At 43.6% G+C, this 25,462-nt stretch overlaps 1 protein-coding gene across 1 annotated transcript in view; it reads left to right on the top strand.

Moving 5' to 3' along the window:
- Positions 1–21,348, top strand: part of RAPGEF5 (Rap guanine nucleotide exchange factor 5) — a 177,107-nt gene extending 155,759 nt beyond the window's left edge. Inside the window, exons 21-25 of the mRNA XM_024738490.1 lie at positions 1,989–2,039; positions 2,727–2,814; positions 8,425–8,489; positions 14,133–14,187; positions 17,232–21,348. Coding sequence (XP_024594258.1) covers positions 1,989–2,039; positions 2,727–2,814; positions 8,425–8,489; positions 14,133–14,187; positions 17,232–17,350 — 378 coding nt within the window. The 3' untranslated portion in view covers positions 17,351–21,348. The remainder of the gene's footprint in view (positions 1–1,988; positions 2,040–2,726; positions 2,815–8,424; positions 8,490–14,132; positions 14,188–17,231) is intronic.
- The last annotated feature ends 4,114 nt before the right edge of the window (positions 21,349–25,462 follow it).

The raw sequence follows: 25,462 nt of genomic DNA, 5'->3' as shown, positions 1-25,462 counted from the left end.
AGTTTGAGATGACACCGGGATATTCGTGTGGAATATCCAACACACTAAGATACGCAGCTCAGAGGAGCAATCGCCATCAGTTGCGGGTGTCTGTGTTTCACCTTTTCTCACTTGATTTGTCTTATCAACATTTATCGACACACGTGTATTGGTGTGTGTAACAGTAGCTGCCAGATCAAGCAACCTGTGTGCTGTCCAGATGCAAAACTATCAACGTGATAATTTTGAATCATTTAAAAGTCTATTGTGGGGTCTACCTCATTATTTTGATTTGTTTTAGAAACAGAAAATCTCACAGATCTTCTAGAACAGTCATAAGTGTTAATAGCTGGAGTTTGCTGAGCACCGACCACAGACTGTACACTTCCTATGAGTTATCTCCATTTCAATCGGACAATGTGGAGACTCACTGCAGACACACAGCTAGAAAGGGGCAGAATTCAGATTCAGAGTGACTTACTCTGAGGCATCTAGCTTTTCACGTCACCATGTTAAAGGCAGGCTGGGGTTTCCCTGGTGGCGCAGTGGTTGTATGCTAACACATATATATGGAATCTAAGAAAAAAAAAAAAAGGTCATGAAGAACCTAGGGGTAAGACGGGAATAAAGACACAGACCTACTAGAGCATGGACTTGAGGATATGGGAACATGTGTATATGTATAACTGATTCACTTTGTTATAAAGCAGAAACTAACACACCATTGTAAAGCAATTATACTCCAATAAAGATGTTAAAAAAAAACAACGAATCCTCCTGCCAATGCAGGAGACACGGGTTCGACCCCTGGTCCGGGAAGATCCCACATGCCACGGAGCAGCTAAGCCCGTGAGCCACAACTACTGATCCTGCACTCTAGAGCCCATGCTCTGCAACAAGAGAAGCCACTGCAATGAGAAGCCCGCGTACCACAATGAACAGTAGCCCCTGCTCGCCGCAACCAGAGGAAGCCTGCACGCAGCAGTGAAGACCCAGCGCAGCCAAAAATAAATAAATAAATAAATTTATTAATAAATAAAGGCAGGCTAGAAAATTCCAGGCCCTTCTTCCTTAGGCCCAAATTTTTATTTGGGAAGATGACCTATGTTTCCATCCTCTGTGAATCTTCATGCCACCAGTTGGTGTGGGTGATCTTTACAGTTCAGTGATTCTATCCATCAAAGTGCAGGCTTCATCATTTAGGGTTTTCATGGGCTTTCACTATTTAGCCCTCTGCTGTGAAACATAATTATATCATTTATACAAAAAACATCAGCCAACATTATTATTTCCCACTCAGCAAGACTGTTTAAGAAGGTGAGAGCAGGGCTTCCCTGGTGGAGCAGTGGTTAAGAATCCACCTGCCAATGCAGGGGACACGGGTTCGATCCCTGGTCCGGGAAGACCCCACATGCCGCGGAGCAACTAAGCCCATGGGCCACAACTACTGAGCCTGCACTCTAGAGCCCACGAGCCACAACTGCTGAGCCCACATGCTGCAACTACTGAAGCCCACGTGCCTAGAGCCCGTGCTCCACAACAAGAGAAACCACCGCCATGAGAGAAGCCCATGCACCGCAATGAAGAGTAGCCCCCGCTCTCCACAACTAGAGAAAACCTGCTTACAGCAACGGAGAACCAAAGCAGCCCAAAATAATAAGTTAAAAAAAGAAAAAAAAGGTGAGAGCATTTGTCAGAGGTAAGATACAGAACCAAAATCCAAGTTTTTATTAAAAGATCACTGGTGTGTGGAATGTTTAACCAGCTGGATTCCCGATTCATGTGGCTGTTACTTATTTTAAACTGTCTTTAGCAACATTCCCAAGGAAAGTCGCATTAAGGAATGATGAAAACTGCATAACGAGAAGCAATCGGGTAGAACCAGATGATAGAGCTATTTATGTTCAGAAATGTGACATATATAACACAACTTAATGAACATTCCCCTTAGTGCCTCTCAAAATAACTGACTTCTTTTGACCTTTTCTTTTTTGTTTGTTTGTTTTTAGAAAATCCCTGGGAAGTTTAAGAAACTTTTTTCTGAACTTGAAAGTTTAACAGTAAGTAGTTGAGCCGGAGTAGACTTATTCTTCAAACTGATTGCTGGTGTCCAGTTTCTTTCTAGATTTCAGTAGTCGGTGTCTGCACTCTACCGTGTCAGGTAGCTTAGGCTAGTTCACTTGGGTATGAAAATGTAGCTTTGCTTCTTACGGAGTGAAGCAAGTTAACACTTCTTCCTCTCCGTGGAAAAAGGTAGTGAGAATGGTCCTCTTGGCATGATATTCAGAAGGCAGATTTTTAAGTATACTCAATTTTCGGTCTCTCTTCAGATCACAATAAAACTGTTCTCTTGTTTTCTCTGCATTATCTGTGCATTACGAGCGCAGTTTTTCTTTGCAGTGTGCTTAACAAAAGGCTGTGGGGTCACCTCATGGTAGAAACTATGGAGAAGAAACTGTACTTAAGGAACCTGTTTGAGGGAAGAATAATAGGGCAATCAAAAGGTGTCTGTCCTTTGCAGTCATTTCCCATTATTGTCAACCAGTAACTTGACTTTCATTCATTGCCTAGATTTCCTGCCCTAATTTAGTGAGTTTATTCTCCTAGGAAACCTTTATCTACTTTGTTCTTAGGAAGAACCACTCTATATCTAAATCATGTTCAAATGGTATAGTAAAAGTGGATTTAGAATTGTTTCTATAGCACATTGATTTTTCTTTCTCTTTGTAATCTTCTTGGTTCGGCAGGATCCTTCCCTGAATCACAAAGCCTACCGAGATGCATTCAAAAAGATGAAGCCACCCAAAATCCCTTTCATGCCCTTATTGCTTAAAGGTAACGGTTTTCTACCTTTTATGCTATATAATTCCATCTTCCAGAAATTTGTCACTCTACAGAGGGCAAGAAAAGGAATCTCAGTTTATTTCTTTAAAGTAATTTTGACATTCAGACCTAACTGTGTTGGCTTGTGACTGTTTTTCAAATGTGCAATTATTTCTGAAATGCTTAAAATACTTAATTGTACTTAAGCAGACATCAAAGTGTTTTCGATTGACTCACAAAACTTGGCACTGGAAACGTTTGTGTTTTTACTTTACTCTGCTTTAAGCATCGTCTTATTTGAGTCTACAATTCACTTAATTCAACCAAGAATAAGGCTGGCATAAAGAATCCAAACAGTGATCAGTCACGGTCTATGTTTTCAACTTAAATTTCAGAGATTCAGCCCGTGGCCTGCTGCTGTGTGAGAAGTACCTTTGGTCAACCCAGGCAGTGTAGTGTATGAAGAATTTTGGTAGGGAATGTACTTTCTTCTTTCCAGGAGTGAATCCAGTTGGGAAAGTATCTGACAGCTCCAAGTTAGTCGACTAACTTGTCTTCTGTAGAGAGCGCCAGATCATTCATCATGAAACATGTTAGTTAAATTTACTAACGATCTCAGGGGGTCTCTTTCAGACCCAGGGGATTAATGAAAGTGAAGTTCGTTTTCATCTGGCCTATGCTCCTGACATTTAGTTTAAATCCTACCTATGTGCTTTCCAGGAAAAGCGGGTTGGTCATTTTTCTTGGCTGTGTTTTGATTCTTTCCAAGGGATTATAGGAATACTCTTTTATATTGCCTTCACCCTTCAGAGGCTTGTAAATTCTGCTGGCTCAGTCCCCAGTGCCTACACCCATAAATGTGATTCTGGAAGTGAAATACCTGGGAACTGGATTGCTGGTTGGCCTGGCCGTCTCCTCCCTCACCTCCCCCCATCGCCAGCCCCACTGGCAATAAAGCTGATGCTCGCTTTTCGGCTTCTCTCAAGAACAGCCAGAGCTTGGAGAAGTGTTGAGTTTCTATGCATCCCTGCAGCTATTTATTCAATCTTCATCTAGTATAAAGCAAGAATTTCTGGGAAACAATAATGTATTAGGACAATTGAGAGTCACACAGAATGCTTCATTCGAGCTCAAAAGATTCTGCGAAATGTAAATGGATGAAATAAGGAGAGATTGTAAAGCCAGAATACCAACTTAAAAGTTCATTTAATTTTTCATGTTTATTTCTAAGATAAGTTTATTCAGGCTTCTGATTTTTATTTAAAATAAAACACCAGCTGGAGAGCGGGGATGGTGGCCTGTGGGAAGTGACAGAATTATTTAGACACAAAGAGGAAAACTAGGAAGCGAAGACAGATCTGGGAAAGGAATTGATTTTAGGAAGACAAAATTTTGAAACAGTGGATGTTTTTAAGGTAATGAGAAAACAGTCGACAATGTCCCGTTAACTTAATTAGATATGAGCTGAGCTTTCTGCTATATATTAGTGGTTTTTCCCCCAAGGTACTTAATGCAGTCAGGTGCCTCACACTTATGTCTTAGCTTGGATGCAATTTTCTGCTTTACTGAGTTTATCTAGACCTCTTTGTCGGCAGCAAAACAAATCTCCCTTTTTTCTTTTGTGTGTGTGTGTGTGTTTAAATTTTTTTTTTAATAAATAGGTTTTTTCTATTTTTTTGTATACAGCAGGTTCTTATTAGTCATCAGTTTTATGCACATCAGTGTATACATGTCAATCCCAATCTCCCAATTCATCCCACCACCACCCCACCCCCCCGCCGCTTTCCCGCCTTGGTGTCCATACGTTTGTTCTCTACATCTGTGTCTCTATTTCTGCCCTGCAAACTGGTTCATCTGTACCATTTTTCTAGGTTCCACATATATGCGTTAATATACGATATTTGTTTTTCTCTTTCTGACTTACTTCACTCTGTATGACAATCTCTAGATCCATCCACGTCTCAACAAATGACCCAATTTCGTTCCTTTTTATGGCTGAGTAATATTCCATTGTATATATGTACCACATCTTTATCCATTCGTCTGTCAGTGGGCATTTAGGTTGCTTCCATGACCTGGCTATTGTAAATAGTGCTTCAATGAACACTGGGGTACATATGTCTTTTTGAATTATGGTTTTCTCAGGGTATATGCCCAGTAGTGGGATTGCTGGGTTATATGCTAATTCTATTTTTAGTTTTTTAAGGACCCTCCGTACTGTTCTCCATAGTGGCTGTATCAATTTACATTCCCACCAACAGTGCAAGAGGGTTCCCTTTTCTCCACACACTCTCCAGCATTTGTTGTTTGTAGATTTTCTGATGATGCCCATTCTGACTGGTGTGAGGTGATACCTCATTGTAGTTTTGATTTGCATTTCTCTAATAATTAGTGATGTTGAGCAGCTTTTCGAATTTCCCTTTTTTCTACTGAAAATACATTCTCTCATTCCCGCTAGTAAATTAAACATTTTCTTTTTCATTAGAAGCTCGAGTTTAAAGAAGCACTTGTTTTTCCTTCATCTTAATTTTTTGCCATTATAAAACGTTAGTACTCTCTTGCATTTAAAGTTACTTTTTTTTGTCTGAAATAATTTCCAAAGGAAAACAGGATGAAACTTTTAAATATGTGTATATCACATCTGAGGTAAGACATTTTGGAAAACATAAATGACATTCTTAGCTTTTGTTAAATGCAAAATTATTTTAAAATTTGCTGTAAACTAGAGCAACCAACATTTTCATGAAAACTTCCCAGCCCTCCCCTCTTGTGCCTCCTGCTTTGCATTGCTTTTGGTTAGAGAAAGAGACCAAACTGAACTCCTTGGGTGTTAAGAAGGATTAGGGCTCCCATGTTTCATTTTTTGAGATAGTCAATTCCCAATACCATGCAGATTATCAAGTGAGCAGGTAACCTAAAAATGCTTCCAGCCATCAGCTTTTCTACTTTCCAGTGAATTTCTTACTTCTGATTTACTTTCCCCCCCATACTGTGGAATCCAGTTCAGAAAGTAGTGAGTGAGAAACCCTAAGTAAGTGTTGGGGAAAGGATCCAGCTGAGCTAAAGGTCAAAAGCAGTTGAATAATCTGTATCGTGGCGTTTTGGGAGATGGTAGTCCTTCCAGTAGAGTGAATGATCAACAGGTGTCTGAAGGTAAACTGAGGTCGTGTTTGTATCTTGGGGCGCAGATTATTATTGCACATTTGCGGGGGTGTTTAAATAAATGGAATGTTGAGGTGCTTGTATGTTTCTTCCTTCTCTTTCACTTGCCATCTCTTCAAACAGAGTCCTTTCATCCCCCGTCCTGTTATATGAAGTGTTAGGAGCGTGTTCAGATGTCTCCAGATCAAGGGGTCTGGCGGTTGCTCATTTCTAGCACTCTGAACCCTGAACTGCTTCACAGCCCATGACTTAGGTTCTGAGACCCCCGTTTTTGAGCTCAAACACCTGTATTGGTTTATCCTTCTCACACCTGCCTCATCATACACCTGCCGTTCATCTGCATCAAAACCTTCAGCCATTTGACCCCCTTCTCCTGGGCAGCAGCCCCTTCCAGCCCCTCTTGCCTCCCCACCTGGCCAGACACACCTTCCCTGCCTTATCCTCAGGCCAGCATCAGCCTAACAGCCCCCCACCCTCAGTAGAGCCACCGTCCTCGTGCGCTGGCCTCGACAAGTCCTTGAGAGTTGAGATTAAGCAAGATCACCCACGCAGAGGAGAGGGAGGAGATAGAAAGAGGGACAAAGGAAACACTGTAAAAGTTGCAGAGGCCCCCGTCTCCCATGAATTCAAGCAAGGTGGCTGTAACGGGTGGTCAGAAATGTCCAAGTCCTTTCGGGTACCAGAGAGGCACCGTGGAGAGAGCAAGCAGGCTGCCTGGGCTTGGGTCTTGGCTCTGAGACTTAGAGCTGTGATTATGGGCCAGCTGTGCTTGTTCTTTGGACCATCCTTTCTTCACATTCTTTTCCTGCTAGGGCTTTTACCTTATAGTCTTTTGTGAGGATTAAATGAGTTAATGCTATGTCTGACGCTGGTAATAAATATAAGCTGCATTATTATCATCATCTTTGGGAACATAGGGAGGGGATGACAAACCTTGGAACACTGGGGGCATGGACGAAGAAACTCTGACAGGGCATTTGTAATCCGAATTCTCCGCAAGTGAGGAGTTACTAGGCTTGTAGGTGGTGTTTAATGTAGATAGAGTACACACAGTGCTTTGCTTGCTGTACAAACAAGGTACAAGCTAACTGTGTTGGCTACTCTTTTTCTAAATATTGTGTCAGAGGTTGAAAGCTTGCAATTCTATTCTGAAAGCAAAACAGTGAAAGAAAATAACCAGAGAGTTTGTCAGATGACTGTGTAATTGTGAATTGCTCCCCTGCTAAGACATCAGTTTAAAAAAAAAAATCAAGGGGAGAAAACTTAGGAAAACGTTGCAGTCTGGTGGGGCTGGAAGCTGTGAATAAAGAATGCCATGAGAAAAGGGTCGTCATCAGCGTAGTCTGTAACTGTGGAACTGGTGTTGCCCCCTGGTGGGCAGTCAAAGCTCAGCGACTGGGTGTGTTGCAGGCAGATTTCCCAAGCACCTATCTCGTAATTGCCCCATAGGGACCAGCAGAATCAAAGTCTTGATTAAATGCAAATGCTTTTCCTTTCTATTTAGAGGAATTTTAATCTGTTCGTTTCCCTCTTTATATCATGTTATTTTAACAAGATTTTTGAAAGTGATGTTCATTTGGTTTGTCCTCCATGTCTGTGATACAACATGATTATTTGCATGTTCTTTAAATTGTAGTATATTTCTTACTTTGATTCTCTGCTGTGAGGACTCCCCAATGCTCAGTCACTGACCCTCTGATTTGAGTTTTTATAAGCCACCCCCTTTCAGAGCTTCAGCTGCTGTTATTATTGTAACTAATCCTTGTCTCTTGAAGAGACACTCCAGTAAGTTTTGCGACCAAAAGGAGATTTTTATTTGAATATCTTCTTTCACTTCAAATGCAGTGAGGCTCAAATCAAATTAACATTCCCGTCCTCTGAAAATGTATCTTCATCCTACTTTCCTTATGTTGTTTTCATCAGTGAATAGGCCCAGAAATCTTGCCTTTTCCAAACCTGTCCCATTACTCATTCACTTCAGATACACAGTCAGGCCCTGGCTTTGAAAACCAAAAATCTAAACCTTAATGCTTTAAGTAAAGCAGATCCATATACTTTGCCAGGGATTGTTAAAAAGCAAACACATAAATATTAAAAATCCTTTTTGTTTCTGGGGGTTCAGTTCTTTTCTGCTCGGTGTTCTGGCCTAAAAACATAATGGACCAGTTAAGTTATAGAATAGTGTTAGTGGATGTTAAGCAGGTTGAAGTCAAAGCCTGCAATGTAAAAGCAAGATACATACTTGCGTGAGTGTTATAATGTTTTCTCTCCACACGCATACATTATGCCCCCTCACATCAAATACTATTGAGATTCAGTTTCAAGTTGCCTGGTCAATTGCATGAAATAATCCATAATGTTTAAGAAAAATTAATAAGCTGCATTGCATCTATACTTCTTCAACTCTGCGTCATGATCTGTTCCTAATGGTACATATATCTTTTTGTTTTTAATTTTCAGATGTAACATTCATTCATGAAGGAAATAAAACATTTTTGGATAATCTTGTCAATTTTGAAAAACTGGTACGTAAAACTTCACTATTTCTCCTTTTTCCCACTGTAAGGGAAGTGTATGCTTTTCTGCGCCAAGAAACAAATGGTTTAAGTGCTTTTCTCCTCTGAATGTGCAGTGATTTATTTGCTGCATGTTGTACATTATCAACGCAGTGCGTTCCAGTTAAAAATAAGTGTGCCGGCAAGTTCTGGGGCCAAATATGAAAATCTGCTTTTTATTTTTGAAAACGGAACTTCATTAGATTGACATCAGTGGTTGAGTGTATGTGTTTGAACTAGAATGAAAGCTGTAAGGTTCCTGTCAGCAGGAGTTCACAGTCTTGAGGTTCAGCCTTGTTGCTTTAAAGGCATCTCCCTGTGTCTTGGCTTACGCTGCTTCTGAGGCACGGGACAAAGCTCTCCTTCTGGGGAGATACGTCCATCTTGGATATGAAGATGGAATTTGTAGGGTCTGCATGGGAGGGGAAGGACCACCCCTCTATCAGCCTGTGGACAGATGATGCCACTGTGGAGAGATCACCTCGTGCAAAGTGAGAAAGTGAGCTCACGAGAAAGGGGTCCCTGGCCAGTCCCTTCTTACAAGTTGCTGAAATGCCTCTTTGAGAACTGTTTCCAGGACATTCTCAGGTGCTTTGTCACGCAGCGGGTTCCTACTAGCCTTTCTCACTGGCTGTGGGCACAGGAGGAATTGCCTGCGACTGTGAAATAGGAGTGCCCCGAAGAGACCCTGGGGACCACAAGAATGGATTTGTCTGACAGTTGAACTTTAGTGTCATAGGTGAGCCTGCCATGCACGGTTAAAGATGGTATCGGGGACCCCTGTCCGTAGACCCTGAACTTTGAGTGACCTTTTCAGTAATGGTAATAGATTTGTGTGAACTCTTTCAGAAATGGATCCCCGGTTCCCTGTGAGACTCGGTCAGGCATTTGAGAGAAGGTTGAGTGAGACGGGGGCCATAGACCATGACCAAAGAACGGTACCACCTGATGAGTCCAAACGAGGTTTGGCCTCTGACCTTTGCCTCAGAGGTGCCCCGCTCTAATTGTGAGGTTAACTCGCCACACACAGGGGATGAGGCGGTGCAGAGCCAGTGCAGGAGGCTCTGGTACAACCTGAAAACCCAAGCAGCTGAATCTGGAAGACTGACGTCTTGGGATAGCTTGCCTTAGCTCAGTTTTAATGATTTGAGGGTGATCGCTTTCTGGCTCATTAGTTATGAAGTAGACATGTCCGTAACTTTTTGAGTCTCTCTGTGCACTAAGTGCTTTGGGATCCAGCTCAGTTATTTTAGATACTACAGTCAAACCAACACAGCCCGAAATAGATATTTAAAGTATTGGGTTTTCTTGTACTTACTCTTTAGAGATTTGTCCTGGTGTCACCCAGTAATGTTCTGAAGATCCCAGGGCCCCTCTTTGTAGCCAAAGACTGTAGGCCCTAACGTTCTAGTCTGTAGACAGGTTAATCTTCAGTGTTTGGTATTAATGAAATGATTGCAGGAATAAGAAGCCTCTGGTCAATACTTACTTCAAATCTTGGCCAACACCTCTGCTTAAGAACGCCAAATAAGCTTTGGCGAGCATGTAAGAGATGTGGGACGAGCTGTGTCACACCAAGTGGAATTCCCTCTAAAGGTCTAGTACCCTTCCCTCTGACTAACCCAGAGGAAACATGCGAGAGCCAGTGTACTCTTTGTACGCTGACTGTGGTCAGTTGTTAAGGGTACAGTGGTGGTTGGCCCCCTTCCCAAAGAGAACCAGTGATTTGGTTAAGTTCATTGTGTCATTTCCCCCCAGATGGAGCTCCCCAAGTGCGAGAACAATTCAGTAAAGGCAAGCATGGGAAAGAGTGATGGAAAGCTTCCTGCACCCTCTCTCTTTCATTCTGACCAGCGTCTCTTTTCTTTTTTCCCCTGCTTTCTCCAGTGGTCCAGTGGAGGCCTTTTAACGCTGACTCACGTAGTCTAGGGTCTTGCTTTCATAGAGACAAGACTTAAAACTAACCGTGGGGACTGAAACAAAGTCTAACTAATAGTACTGCTCCTAGGGTCAATAATTGTATGTACCCCGAACCCTTTAATAAAGCTTAAGGAAATAACATGGCGTCAATAGGTAATCTTTTATTTCAAATTCCTGAAGAGAACTCTTATTAAAAAGACAGCTAGAAGGTAAGTGGAGTTATACATGCATGCAGCAGGCCCACGGCACACAAGCTCACCCATCAGGTGCTTGCCATCACGTCATTTCTAAAGAGAGCAGATTTTGTAGGGTCACTGGGTTCCTGGTCCTCAAAGCAGATGGCATCTAAGGTACAGCATGCCTCATGCTGACCCCCACTCCTTGCACAGAGAAGACAGGCTGAAGTCAGAATTTTTTCTAGACAAAACTGTATTTTACATTGTACATAGCCCTATGTTGTACTTGGATGCTGGAGAGTGAAACTGAATTTCCTAGTAGAGTCAGTAGTTTCAGCACGTTTCTTAGCAAAAAGACAAGGTTTCACTTAAGCTATTGATAAAATAGCATCATCTTTCACAGTAATGAACCAGTAGAACCTAACTGAATTAACCTGTGGGAAGCCAATTCCTCATGATGGGTATTAGCCAGTGAGCAGATAATTCAGTGTGTTATCTTTATCAGGCTGATCCAGGCCAACGCATTAGGTCAGAGAACACGAAACCCAGAAGTGCTTATTGGACCTAATAAGTTTTCCATTGTTCCCCACACTGCCTCAGCAGCTCCAAATGTTTCAGCCTCAGACCATTAAATAATGAAGAAACAAATGCTTTCTCCCTTTCTTCTCTTTATCACTCCGTGTTAAGAGCATCGTCTTTTATCGTAGCTTCCTCCCCGCTCCCTTCAGAAAACCTAAAGATGAGATCAGGGCTCTGGTTTCAGTGCTGCCCTGAGTACCTCACCTTACATCAGCTGTGCAAATGGCACATGATAGAAATCAAGGTGACGCCATACCTTAAAACAACGACCGAACTGTCCTGGGAATAGTGGTAAAATTGGGGGAAGGAAATTTAACAATACATTCTCAGACATGAGTCAGGTCTCATTTCCTTTACAAACGCAACTCGAGCTGTTGCTGTAATCACTGTCCTGTTTATTTTTCACTATTGAGTAGAAATACAATAGAAATGCAGCCGGTGAGAACAATTTAATAAGTAGGTCATATTCCAATAATGTTTCTGGAGGTCTGCTGAATTTTAAGTAAATTTATTTTTAGTATTAACATTATTATTTTAGCAGTAATTTGTTGAGCGTTTGCTGTATATAGACGATCCTATGTTCAATGTGTGTAGGCAGGACATGAAAAACAATGGCCCAGGGTACGAACTACTATGTATAAAATAAATAATACACAAGGATATATCGTATAGCACAGTAATAATAGCCAATATTTTATAATAACTTTAAATGGAGTATAATCTATAAATTTTGAATCACCTGAAACTAATGTTGTAAATCAACTGTACTTCAATTGTTAAAAAAAAAAATATGATGGCCCATTTAGGAAGGTTTGGAGGACCAGATCGTGAATAATGTGGATTCTTGAATTACAGGGTTATGTTTGGATTTTGTATGAAACAGTATGGAGTCGCTGTTGCCTTCCAGAGGACTAGAACATGATGACAAGTGTTTGGAGATTATTCTGGCAACTGCGCAGGAGGAAGTGTAGTGGAGATTGGTCTGGTCCTAAATGCCGTGTTTCCTTTACCGTGGTAGAGAGAGCTAGAAGGCGGTTGCAGGTACACAAGTATGAGGCGAGGGGATCTTGTCCAAAGGAAGGAGCTGTGAGTTTAAGAAATCTTTGCCTGGAGATCAGTAGGAAGCTTAGAGAAATAAAGAAGAAAACTGAAGACTATAAAAGGGAATGTACATTATAAACAGAAAACGGTCTCTGTAAAGATATTGATGTTTTAGAAAATGTACCTGTTTCATAAATATCTCATCTCCTGTCACCATTTGAGTTACTTGAGTCTTTGATTCCACAAAACTTCTGGCCTCCATTCAGCAAGTACGTGTGAGGCCACGTGTGTGCCGTACGGTTGGTGCTGGATACACAAAGCCCTCTCGTGATACTTGCTCTAGAGGAGGAAGAAAGTTCCACAAAGTGACTACAGCAACACAAACCCAATAAACACTGTACACAGAGCAGTGGGAAGGTTGAGAATGGAGCTTCCCAAGTGCAGGTGAACTCACAAAGACTTCATGGGGAGAAGGTGGAACACCTTCTGAAGTAAAAGCATATGCAAATGTGGACAGGTAGGTTGAGGGTGGACGCGCTGCATTTTTTTAATATTTTTTTTAAATATTTCTTTTAACTGAGGTATGTATTGATGTACGATATTATATGTTACAGGTGTACAGCACTGTGATTCACAGTTTTTAAAGGTTATACCCCGGTTATAGTTATTATAAAATGCTGACCATATTCGCTGTGTTGTACTATCTTTGTAGCTTATTATTCTACACATAATAGTTTGCACCTCTTTATCCCCTATCCCTGTCTTGGCCTTGCCTCCTTCTTTCTCCCCACTGGTAACCAACCACTAGTTTGTCCTCTATATCTGTGAGTCGGTTTCATTTTGTTATATTCACTAGTTTGTTTTATTTTTTAGATTCCACATATAAGTGATATCATACAGTATTTGTCTTTCTCTGTCTGACTTATTTCACTTAGCCTAATACCCTCCAATCCCATCCATGTTGTTGGGAATGGAAAAATTTCATTCTTTTTTATGGCTGAGTCGTATTCCATTGTACATATATACCACATTTTTATCCATTCATCGGTTGATGGACACTTAGGTTGCTTCCATATCTTGGCAGTTGTAAATAATGCTGCTGTGAACATTGGGGTGCATATGGCTTTTGGAATTAGTGTCTTCATTTTCTTTGGATATATACCCAGGAGTGGAATTGCTGGGTCATATGGTAATTCTATTTTTAGTTTTTTGAGGAACCTCCATATTGTTCTCCATAATGGCTGCACCAATTTACATTCCTGCCAACAGTGTAGGAGGGTTCCCTTTTCTTCATGTCCTCACCAACATTTGTGGTCGTTTTAATGTTGGCCGTTCTGACAGGTGTGAGGTGATATTTCATTGTGGTTTTGATTTGCATTTCTCTGATGATTAACAGTATTGAGCACCTTTTCATATACCTGTCAGCCAAGTGTATATCATCTTTGGAAAAATGTCTGTTCAGGTTTCGGCAGGACGACTCTCAACCACTGTGCCACCAGGGAAGCCCCTTCTGCCCATTTTTTAATCGATTAATTTTTTAATTAATTAATTTTTATATTTTGCATATTAACCCGTTATTGGTCATATCATTTACAGATATTTGCTCCCGTTCAGTAGGTTGTCTTGTACTGCATTTCTTAACAGTATGTTTTCCCGTGGCTCAGTTAGAATCTGTGCAGCCGGGGTTGAGAGCCACTGTTTCTGAAGACAAGGTCAAATTTTCTTTTGTAATCCAAACTCAATATATATTATCAATTAAAGTTAGGTCCCGCACCAAATATAGCTCCTCTAAATACACCCAAAGGTGTTAGACTATCCAACCGGCCTCACAGCACCGCTAGTTCAGCAACACCCGAAATGACCCTTCCGCTGATGTGTTTCCTCTTTTGCCTTCCAGCATATGATTGCAGACACTGTCCGAACACTGAGACACTGCAGGACTAACCAGTTTGGTGAGTCATTGAAGTTGGGTATGGCATGTTAGTCTATCATAGGTTGGTATGGACTGTGGCCATATCACAACTATTGGTGGTAAAAAAAAAAAAGATTGTAAAATATAATATGCACATCACATGCATATACTGTATTCTCTCTGTTTCATCACTGCATGTTTGGGAGGCAGAGTAGGAGAAGAAATGGCAGCTTTTTATCCTCTCCTGGCAGCAAGTGTACACTGTACAGAGTGACTTTAGACGATCAGAAGCTCCCGCTGTACCCCTGACCCAGAAAGTCTTGTTTGCTTGCCTGCTGGCTCAGAATTACCCGTGGGTTTATCAGGGGTGACCCTGTCCTTAACCTCCTTGCTTGGAGCCTTCCTGGAATAGGAATATAGTTTGTAAAAATGCCTAAAGCAGCCTTGCAGAATCTTTTCTCCTCTCCAATGAAAACTTCCTGTTTGGAGCTGCCTTTCACTGAAAAAGTATTTTTCTGAGCGCTTTTGTTGACTCCCCACTGAGACTGATGTATGTAGGAATATTTATTCCTTTTTAAATCTCAAGAATAATTTACACTGTGTTTAAATGATGTTAAAACATTGCAGGAAGGAAGGAAATCAGCTGTATTGAGTTCAAGGAGCTTTCACATGGGCAGTGGGATCCTGACCCTCGTGCTGGTGAATGGAGATTATAGACCCTGTGGGTGCAGAGCAGAAAACTCAGGCTCGGAGAGGCTAAATTTCAGCCGTTACTCAGACTGAGTACCTGACTGCCCAGCCCATAGCGTTTCCTTCGCCTTGTGCAGACTTTATAATTATAAAGGGCAATTAAAAAAACAGAGAGTTCAGTAATTATAAATCAATCAAAAGTGACCACTAAGTAAAACTTACTTTGTTAAGCAATACATCCTCATTGTAAAACAATTTTTTTCAACAATACAGAAGTATCTTTAAAGTAGAACAATCAAAGTCCCACTTCCTAAGGAAAATATTACTAACAATTTGGTACATATTCTTAAGAATTTTCATTCTGTTCATGCCCGTCTTGGGTAGTAATACTATCCTCCAACAAAGCAACTGAACTTCTGTGTGGATTACAAAGTTTCTGTGTGAAAGAGAGAATTATAAATACAGGACCTAATTTTCTAAGTGCTCACATCAAGGAATACCGTTTGATACATGCTTGTATAATTGTCCATTAACTACCCAAGTACAATGCAGTTTCAATAGAAATAGCAATAACATTGTCATGGAGATTTATTCAAATGTACAAGCATTCTGTTGCTGATGAGTAAAGGATTTGTATCTCTTTCACCCCCCTTTGCTTCCCAAGTATTTATGGGTACTCAGCTAATTCTGAGACCTCAGTCTCACTCACCAAGGGATTCCGGTCTATATACGCTGCAGGTGTGGGCAGGAAGGTTCTACCAGTGGGGCTGGCCTTGACCTTGCCAGCCTCTCATCTCCCAGCCTCCCATCTCCAGAGAGTAAGTCTGCATAGCAAAAGGCAAAGGAGGAATTTAAATAACTATCAGGCCAGTTTGTGTTTTGTATTTATATATCTTTAAAAATCAAGTTTGGAACTGAATTATCTAAATTCAGTTTGACAGTTTATATAGGCAGAGTTAAACAACGTCAGCCCTTGGGATAAAACAATGTTAATGAAGCCACTTAGAGATTACAGAGTGCCATGCAAGGGTCACTTGTCATGGTTGGAAGCATTCCGCCTGCCGTCTTTTTAAGGCTGGAAAGTTAACAAAACTATCTCGGTAGCATCATGTTTTCTAAACCAAACAAGGGGGAATGGTAAAACTTTAACTCTGGTGCTTTTACTTGTTGAAACCAAGAAGCCTTGCTTCTATGTAACCGAAGAACCACAAGCCGTCTGTGACATACAAGCCCTAAATTATTTCCTCATAAAACGTATCTGTCACAGAGGAGGAAAAAATGCGTTTTCACCAAGAGATAAAATTTCTGCATTAAAATGCTCAGCCTCCTGGGGGCCCCTTTTCTGCCCCAGCTGAACTCCAGCCTCACCCCCGGCTTCTCCCTCTGAAATCCCACAAAGCAAGAAGACTCACAGTTACATTGTGTCACTGGAGGGCAGCTTAGCCCATCTCCCCAGGCCTTAATGCGTTTTTTGTTTGTTTGTTTGTTCCTGACCATGGGAAGTGGGCCTGCCCCACTGTCCAGGCTACTTTATCTCTGGTTCCTTATCAGAGCTGTCAGCAGCATGGCACACACGGGTTCACAGTGCACCAGAACCTCTTGTGGCCCTTTAACCGCCCTGCATCTGGGAGTAGAAACTCCCTTGCTTTGTCCTTCGCTGCGTGGACGTTACCCCATCCACACACTTTCTGAACCTGCTTTGCCTGCAAACCAAACCTTGAGTCCACTTCTGTGATATCCGTTCATTTGATTGTTCCCTTAATTTTTTTCCCCCCAAATAAGGACTCCAAAAGATTTTCCTACCAAAATAAGGACATACAAAATCAAAAAAAAAAAAAAAAAAAAAAAAAAAAAAAAAAAAAAAAAAAAAAAAAAAAAAAAAAAAAAAAAAAAAAGAACTAATGTGTCCGTGCAGTCACCAGGTTAGCAGTGATTTCTGACAGTTCCAGCCTGAGATATAAGAGCCTGTGAAAGCCATTTAATGGGGCAGTCACTGTGACAAGCTGCATGGCGTGGGAGCCGAGACCGTGGACTTGGGGGCCTCACGGCCTGGGTTCTGGTCCTTCTCTGCCGCTTACCTGCTAGGTGTGTGCTGTTTCACGTTCTGTAGAGGGAGATAATAACAATCACTAAATACTATATAATATTAGGAGAAATTGCTCTATCAATGTTGGTAGAACAGACATCTTGCCAGTCTAATTACCTGACCTGAGGCATCTGGTCTGAGCTGGACAAGCATCTCTGGGATTAAGATAAAGATATCTCTTCTGGGACTCTGACCAATGCGAGTCTGCCTTCTGGGTTTACTCTACGCCTTCAGGTGGGGTGTTACTGGTATTCAGAAACAGCATTACTGCTCTCATGAGATTGACTTTTTTTCCTTCCCCAAAATAGGAGGTGACATATCTCCAAAAGAGCACCCAGAGTTAAAATCCTACGTTCATCACCTGTGCGTCATTGACAGCCAGCAGGCCCTGTTTGCGCTGTCGCACAGGATCGAGCCACGGGTGTGAGCCCCCCCACGCCTCGCCACCCTGGAACCGCAGCCCCGGGAGCTCCGGGGATGGCAGCGCCGAGCACGTTGCTTTCCTGAGAGAAAAGAAGTTGCTGAGTTTTATCAGCGTATCACAAGACATACACAGGAAAGCCAGCCAGAGCGTGCTCGCGAAGTGATGTCAGCTGCCAGAGATGTGGAGAGGCTGCTGTCGGAAGGAGAAGGCAGAAACTTTCTCGAAATGGAGAAGTCTGGTTTCTTAGGATCACCTTGTTGAACCAATCCAATTTTCACTTTGAGATGCGCCAGCGTCAAGACGAGAGACCGTCTCCTGTCATACGGTGACCAGGTGTCTCAGTAAGAGCATGTGTGAGCCTGGGAGGAGTTTTACTTTGCGTTTCTAGGCTGTCCAAGCGGGAGCTCATTTGAACACCTGAAGACAGTGACGGCATCTCTAGGTTTCCAGGGAGACGCACCGGTCTCTGTCTTTATGAACTATGACATCACCAAAAGCCACTTGTGTCTAGGGAGTTAGTGAGGACTGGCAGCTGGCATCCCTGCTCTGATCTCCAGAAGAGAAATGTCAAGGCATGCATTTCTTGGCATCCCCAGTCACTTAGCGATGTATGCTCGCAGGTGAAATGCATTTCTGCCCAACTGATTCACAACTGTAGGCAAGTTAGACTAAGTTGCTTTGCCAACACGGAAGAACAGTCACTTTTAAGAAACCGACTCATTGAATTTCTGGGGATTTTCTTTCCATGTGCAAGCAGGCTCTCATCTCGGGTACAATACGATTTTTGACAAAAGCACAGTGGCTGACACATTGCGGGCACTCTTAACTGTTTCTGGGGGTGACGGTCACAAAGGCCTGCCTTTCTGTGCCTGGCGATGCCCTCGTGTGTTGCTTGCTTCCAGCGGCCTCATGTCCATTACTCTGGAATGAGAACGGCCCGTACAGGGAGTTTAAGTGGGATCCGATGTGTGAAGCACTTAGCACTCCCTGGAGAAGAACAAGGGGTTAAAATAGTGGTGATTGCCCATCTTTCAGCAAATGAAAAGAACCCCAAAGATCTAAATGTCTTACGTATGTTGGACACTTAGAAGTCCTATAGTCTGCCTCCCAACCAAGGCAGGGAGCCTTTCTATAATTTGCCTTTCCCCCCCCACCCCAAAGTCTCAGAGTCTTTTAAGTCTTTTTATTCCCATTTTTACAGGTTGGGGCTCCTACAGTAAATATGACCTCTTGCTGTTCTCAAGAACTGGTTAGAGGATTTCCCTCAACCTTCAAATGAACAAAAAAGCCTGTGGGATACAGTAATGAAATCCACCCCTGCCAGCTAGATCCTTGTCACTTTGCTAAAATACAAGGGCCCTGCTTTGCCTGTTAGGTTCATTCATTTTCCACACACGTGATCCTGGTGCCCCTCTCACCCCTCCTACCTGGTCCTCTCCTTGGACCGCTTCTTCATGTCTCATCAGCACCTCATTACTGAGATGTGTCCAATGCTTTCTTACACCTTTATAGCAATGCTGTTTCCTGGGCTCGGGAGCCGCACTGAGCTTGAGAGATCCCTGTTAGCAGCCCCAGGGAGCAAATTTGGGGTAGGACTTTGAAAGAGAGTCTGTCCCAGCATGTCAAGCTTCAGCCCTGAACATTAACAGGGCTTTATAGAAAGGCACCATCCAGGGCTGGTCCACTCAGAGAAATGCCCCAGGCTCCTGGGAATGGAATGAGACTCATTGGAGGAGATCAGACCCACCAGAACCAGGGAAAAGAGATTTTTCTCGTGGCTGATCAAACACTGGAAAAGCGCTCCCCTTGGCAGTTACTGAGGACGCTGTGGGCTTACAGCACCAGTGTGTGTTCTGGTCTTTTCTCTATGCTCGGGAGTAGCATTGGGCCATTCTAATCCTACGAGGCCATTTGGACATCGTCTCTTGTGTTTTACAGTTTAAATGGTTATTCACATTAGATCTACATTGCTCCAACAAAAAGTATTGCAATTGCTCCAGTGGAGAACTGTTTTAGCACAGCACCTGCTGCTTGGACCTCAACTCAGATGTGTGCGTGGCCAAACGAATCCACACGTACATCACACCTAAACAGATTTTGAGGGTGTAGTCAGAGTACCCCACGTGGTATGGGTGGAAACAGACTGGGAGAGAACGGCGCTTGCCCACTGTTTCCTCCAGCCATGGTCTTGTGGCTCTTGGGGCAGCAAAAGGGAAGGATTTTGTTTTGTTGAGATGTGCTTTTCCATCCCTGTCTTCTGAAAGTCAAAATCTCTAAATCTTCCTGAAATTTAACAACGATCTGCAGAGGTCTCCCAGGCAGCAGCTCTCAGAAATTTCAGAAGCAATGAGAAGACGTGAATCTGGAATCAATGAATTCAAGGCAGAATCATGGGAACCAGGTGTAGCTCAACATGAAGCTGTTTCTAATGAGTCTGGAGCTGTCCAAGTGAACAGGCTGCAGGGGACTTAAGCAGGGTCCCTGTTAAGAGGGATGGGTCATATTCCCTCTGCATATATCTGCCAAGGCCTCTTTGGAATAGGTTTTGTTCTGGCTAGAAGGGTGGCCAGGAGGACCTGTAAGCTCTTTTCTAACTGTCAGATTTTCACAATCACACGAAATCTCCATTCACTCTGAAAAATCTCCTATCATCTGAGACCTTCACCAGCGACGGGTGCGTGGGCACTTCTAAGGGGGTTCTTTTTGCTATGGCACAATTTTCAGACACTCCTATGGGTCTTTGGATTTGTCAGCAAACCAGCCCTGCTTAGAAGTTAGCACAGGGCAAGTTCCTATCGGCAAAATCACAACCACTCAAAAGAATTTTTTTAATTTTTCCATACACATTTGCAGATGCTCCAAAGACTACAGTGTTTTATAATAACTTCACTCTTAGTTATAATCTGTATAATTGCCAGATGGTTGTAGTGATACATATTATGGCCTGCGTTCACTTTATTCTAGTATCTCTTTAGAATAAATTCATTTTCCTAGACCCCTGTCCACAAGCAAGTTGGGTGGAGAATACCTTAAGTTCAGAAGCATAGGGACAAAGTAAAAACCCATACCTCCCAGCTTGTAGGGAGATGTTGCACTAATGCATACTCACCTCCAAGCAGGGAGACACAGTGGCATCAACGAGAAGGTGCTGGTGACGTTTGATCCCTGGAGCTGGGCTTCCACTGCTGCCCCGATCCCTGCCCAGTGGTTTTGTTGCAGCCATCACACACACCACAGATTCCAAGTGTCCCTAGATGGCACAGCTAATCTGAGCTTCTCAGAAACTAGGCAGAAACATTAAAATGGGGAAGACCAGGTCCACTCTGGTGATCTAACATGGATAGCATTTCTTTTAAATGCTTCAAAGACATGGCCGTAAATTTTCAGCCTGCTTATTAACGAGTGAGCCGTTGTGCTTAAAACTAGTGCTGGAAAAAAGTTTTTAAAAATTGCCAAAAAGTTAGATGAAAATGTACTATATAAAGCAAAGCTGTATATACTAAACATTTTTTAGCAGAGTAATATTTATTTGCATAGCCTATTTATTCGTATTACACTGTTATCAAATACTGGGATGAAATCGATGACCAAAAGCAAGGACTCTTGCCTTTTAATGTATCATTAATTAGGACCGCTGTGACATTATCAGCTTGCATTAACAGAAGATAGAAAACCCACAGTCAGGGCGTCTACCTAACTTCTCAGGGACTACACTTTGTAGTTTTCCACCATTAGAAGAGCTGGTAAATATGAAACATTTGTGGAATTACCAGAATTGCCATTAACAGTATTTTCTTTCTCATATTTCATGCTTTCTGCTTCTGTATATATGACTGTGCTGTGTATTTATCAAAGCTAGCAAGCAATAATTTATATGTAAAAATGGCCAAGCAATATAAGGTGAAAACTTACATATAAGTCACTGTTACCTTATCTTGTATTTTCAAGTGTTTTTTTTAAAAAACGGCTTTTCCAAATATAAGATGATGTTAAAGATACTATTCATGCCTCAGAGCTTCTTGCTTTGTGATGTCTGGGGGCTCTGTAGCCTGTGTCCCAGCAGCATATTACGCTCAGATGTGTGGAACTCAGAAATCATTTACTTGCCGACAGCGCTACAAGTAGGTGAAGAGATTCTCAGGCGACCCATGGAAGCCTAAATCACTTGTGCTGCCATTGAGTTATTGTAGAACCTAAAGACCCTGGACATCGCATCGTATTCTGGGATGCGGAGACTCCAACAACCCGTGTCATTACCTCACCCCACTCAAGTGGGACCACGTACTCTCCCTTCCTTACCAGCCCAGACACTGAGGCAAGCTCCAAGCCCTGGTGGTGATGCCCTGGGCCTGGAATAGCAGCAGGACCAAAGTTACGGGTGGGACGATGAAGCAGAGGGGTGGTAATAATGCTCTACTGGAATGGAAAGATGAGGGTCATATACACTGGGGTAGACTTATCCTTCAGACTCTTCTCTCCCCCTCCCTCCGGAAGAATTATACATCCTGCCCATGGATGTCAAGCTTGGCCTTTGGCAGGTGCTGACCCCTCCCCCTGCAAGAGGATTATGTTGTTTACCATGTTGAGCTGAGAACCGGCTAAATGTCTTCCTCTGTCCAGTGAAAAACGGGGAGAAGCAACCCGTGTGGCTTGGAGACCGAAGCTTTGAGGTAACCTGTGGCTGCCATGTCTTCTCTGCTAGGAGACCCGCAGTGTCCAAGTAAAGGTGTCTCCATCCACTGGACTCTCCAGCTTGTGAAGGATGTGTCCCTTGAGTGAGAAATAAAGCATCATCATTAGAAGCCACTGCACTTGGGTGGCAGGGCGGGGGTAGGTGACTACCCGGGTGGAGTTTCACCGAAGCTGACTAATAGTCTCCAGGACACTGCTTTCTTGATGAACGGCCCTTTCCCTCGGTCCACGTCGGGGTGATAGTACTGACTTTGCACATTACCTGATGGATAAAACCACCGGCTGTCCTCTATCCATGCAAAGGGCTAGTGTTTATGTAGGAAAAGGTAAAGACCAGATGATTCTCTTGGGTTCTTGATCACTAGGAAGTGGTACTCTCTGTAACAAGGGAAAATGGGAAGAGATGCCAAAGTGGGGGAATGGGCTCTCAGACCCTGGGGAGCAGAGAGAGGAGGACCACTGAGCTTGGATGCTTCGTTCTGACCCATCATCACTACATCTGTGGGCTCAGGTCTGGATCTGGAGCAATGCAGGAGATGAGGGGAGGATGGAAGCCCTAGGCTCCAGCTTCAGAAGGGAATCGGAGGGAAAGGGAAATCGCCATTGCTCAGCATTCTCGGAGACTTTCTTTGCTGGGATTGCCCGTACTGGGAAGATGAAGGCTCCCGCAGACTCAGAAGCTGGTTCTTGTTCTAGCAAGCCTCAACATGAACTTTCTGGTCCTGGTGCACTAGCTACAAAATCGGATTTCAGAGGATGAGAGCTCCAGGTCTGGTCCAGCTCTTCGAAGTCTTCTGGATCCACAATGAGCCACTTGTGTATTTGTTTTCCATTTACGACTTTAGACGAATGAAAGTCCTAAAGCTTTAGACTTGCTGATGTCCTTCAGTAAAGCATCCCTGCTTCTGAAGGCAGCAGGTGCGCCTTAATAGAGAAGACCCTAAGGCAGACCCCACCATGGAGCCTTACTCGCCTGAGATGCAACCCTGGGAAGTGGTATTGAGCCCGCCTCTCCCGAAGGCCCCTTTCCTCCTCTGAGAAGTTTAGAGGTTCCCAAGTTGTCTGTGTGTGGTTAGAGGGTTAGAGGCTATAATCTCTAGTTAGAACTTGAGTGAAAATAGTTACATTCTGAGAAAATCCGTGCAGTGGTCACCTCGGTCTTGAGAGTCCCGACCAAAAAAAAAAAAAAACCAACAACAAACAAAACAATGCATCAGAGAGATTGAAGGCTCAAAACCAGTGAGCCCACATGCGAGAATTAAGACAGTGGTAAGATCTTTCCCAAGTTCTACAGCAACGGTGGCTCTTCGGTGTCTCGTAACAGGTAAATCCCTTTCTCCTGGGAAACCTTTGTATGGCCAGTGACGGCCAAGTTCAAACCATGGGAACGAACTATCTTGATTCCTCACGTCCAGCACCCCTTGCTCATCAAGTTCTCCACCAGCTGCTCTGTCCCCACTTTCCCTGCATGAGTTCAGGCCTTCACTATCCATTACTTAATCATTACAGCAACTGTCTACCTAGGCTTCCTCCCTTTAGTCTAAATTTCCCCCGTCAATTTTTTTTTTTTTTTCTAAAATACAGATCTGATCGTGTCTGTCCTAGCTCAGAATCCTTCAGCAGCACCTTCCAAGCTATAGAACTAAACCTCAATAGTATGCAATTTCACATTCTGGCCTCTACTTACCTGTCCAGGGCCAAAGAGATTGGGAAGATGGCCTCCAGAAGACGAATAACTTGGCATCCCCTTGAAACTGCTCTTCTACTCGGGGAGATTCATTGATTCATACCAGTAAGAATGCCAGCTGAAAATAACATGCACCTGGGACTTCCCTGGCGGTCCAGTGGTTAAGACTCCACACTTCCACTGCAGAGGGCATGGGTTCAATCCCTGCTTGGGGGGCTAAGGATCCCGCATGGTGCGTGGCAGTGGCCAAAAAAAAAAAAAAAGCACCAAACGTTTGCTAAATAAATCAGTGTATGTGAGACTTATTTGCTCCTTCTCAGATGTGAAATCTTGAAGCCAGGCTGGGAAGTATTCAGAGCTAGCTGGAGTCGGGACAGGGGCTCTGACTGGCTTTGCCCAGATCACCAGAACTGCCTTGAGAATCACGAGCTCTTTCCTACCAGAGCTGTGCAGACAGACCTAAAACCAACTAGCAATCCGATCATCAGACGAGGCTCTGAGAGAAGACCTTTAAGATCCCTTCCAGCCCCTGGCTGTTAAGAAAACTGGTTCAGATCTGCGATTGCTAGAGATAATTGGTTTTGTTTTGTTTCAGGAAGTGACTTGGCTGATGTGGGAAGAAAGGACTGTTCATGATCCTTTGTATTCCGTTGACCTGGGCTGGGCCCCAGCTGGAAGGGAAAGGCAGTGGGACGAGGGCGGAAAGGAGCGCCTCGCCCCTTCCCCGTCCTGTGCCTGGTGCTGACTCCACAGTCCTATCAGAGATCAAGGCCTGCAGTAAACAGCCAAATAAAGCCCTGGAGTCAACGCAGCAGGGCCTGCTACCGAGCACTAAGCTGGCCGCCACCTCCCGAGGGGTAAGGAAGGTCCACAGCAAAGGCGAACCTCGTCCTTTCTGCTGTCACTGTGTTCCGGGCTCCCATAACATGGCCTCACCCTGCCTTCTCTCCCAGGCACCCAGCCTGGACCCGGCACTCAAGTCTGGCCAGGCTCTTCTGTCTTCCACCCCCCTTCCCTACCCCCCAAGGAAGGCGCGTGCACTCCCAAGCCCTCCTGGAGGACCCCGTCCCCCGCTGAACCCCCTTATCCCTGTATGAATTCCTACAGCAGGTCCCATAATGCAGCATCTTTCCACCCATCCTACACACGGGCTGCCTCGAGGGTGAGGAAAAGGGTTAACAGTGTAGCCTCTGAGGCCAGACTGCCAGGTTCAAATCAGGCTCAGGCATTTTAGAGTTGGGAGAACTGGTGCAAGTTTCCACCTTGATCTTAGCTGCTGTTTCTGCACCTCAGAAAATGGGGGTTCGTATGCCTCCTCCCTTACAAGGTTGTATGAGGAAATGGATGTAACGCTCTCAGTATAATGCTTGGTACATAGTAGACACTCAATGAAAATGATCTACGATAACTATGATGAGGATGAGGATGAATCCTAGATGCGTGCCGGAAGATTTGCACCCACGTTTCTCCTCTGCTGTGGGCCCATAACTTCTCATCCTCAGTTCTCTCGATTGTCCAACAAGATGATGAGCAACATCTTTGCCGCCAGGCAGCCGTGCGAACGAAACAGACAAAGCGTGTGAGCGTCCTCCGTACGCGCGGAAGTGAGATACAAACGTGAGGTTGCCTTCTGAATCCCCACATGCTTTGCTCAGCACTGGGACAAAGCAGCGACTCCCTGAATGTTTGCCGATTGATCTGAAGGAAGATGTCTGACACAGCCTGCACAACTGGGG

The sequence above is a fragment of the Neophocaena asiaeorientalis genome, unplaced genomic scaffold, assembly GCF_003031525.2.
Source record: "Neophocaena asiaeorientalis asiaeorientalis breed wild unplaced genomic scaffold, Neophocaena_asiaeorientalis_V1.1 scaffold89, whole genome shotgun sequence".
NCBI classification, from domain to species: domain Eukaryota; kingdom Metazoa; phylum Chordata; class Mammalia; order Artiodactyla; family Phocoenidae; genus Neophocaena; species Neophocaena asiaeorientalis.
This window is presented reverse-complemented; position numbering and strand designations above follow the sequence as displayed.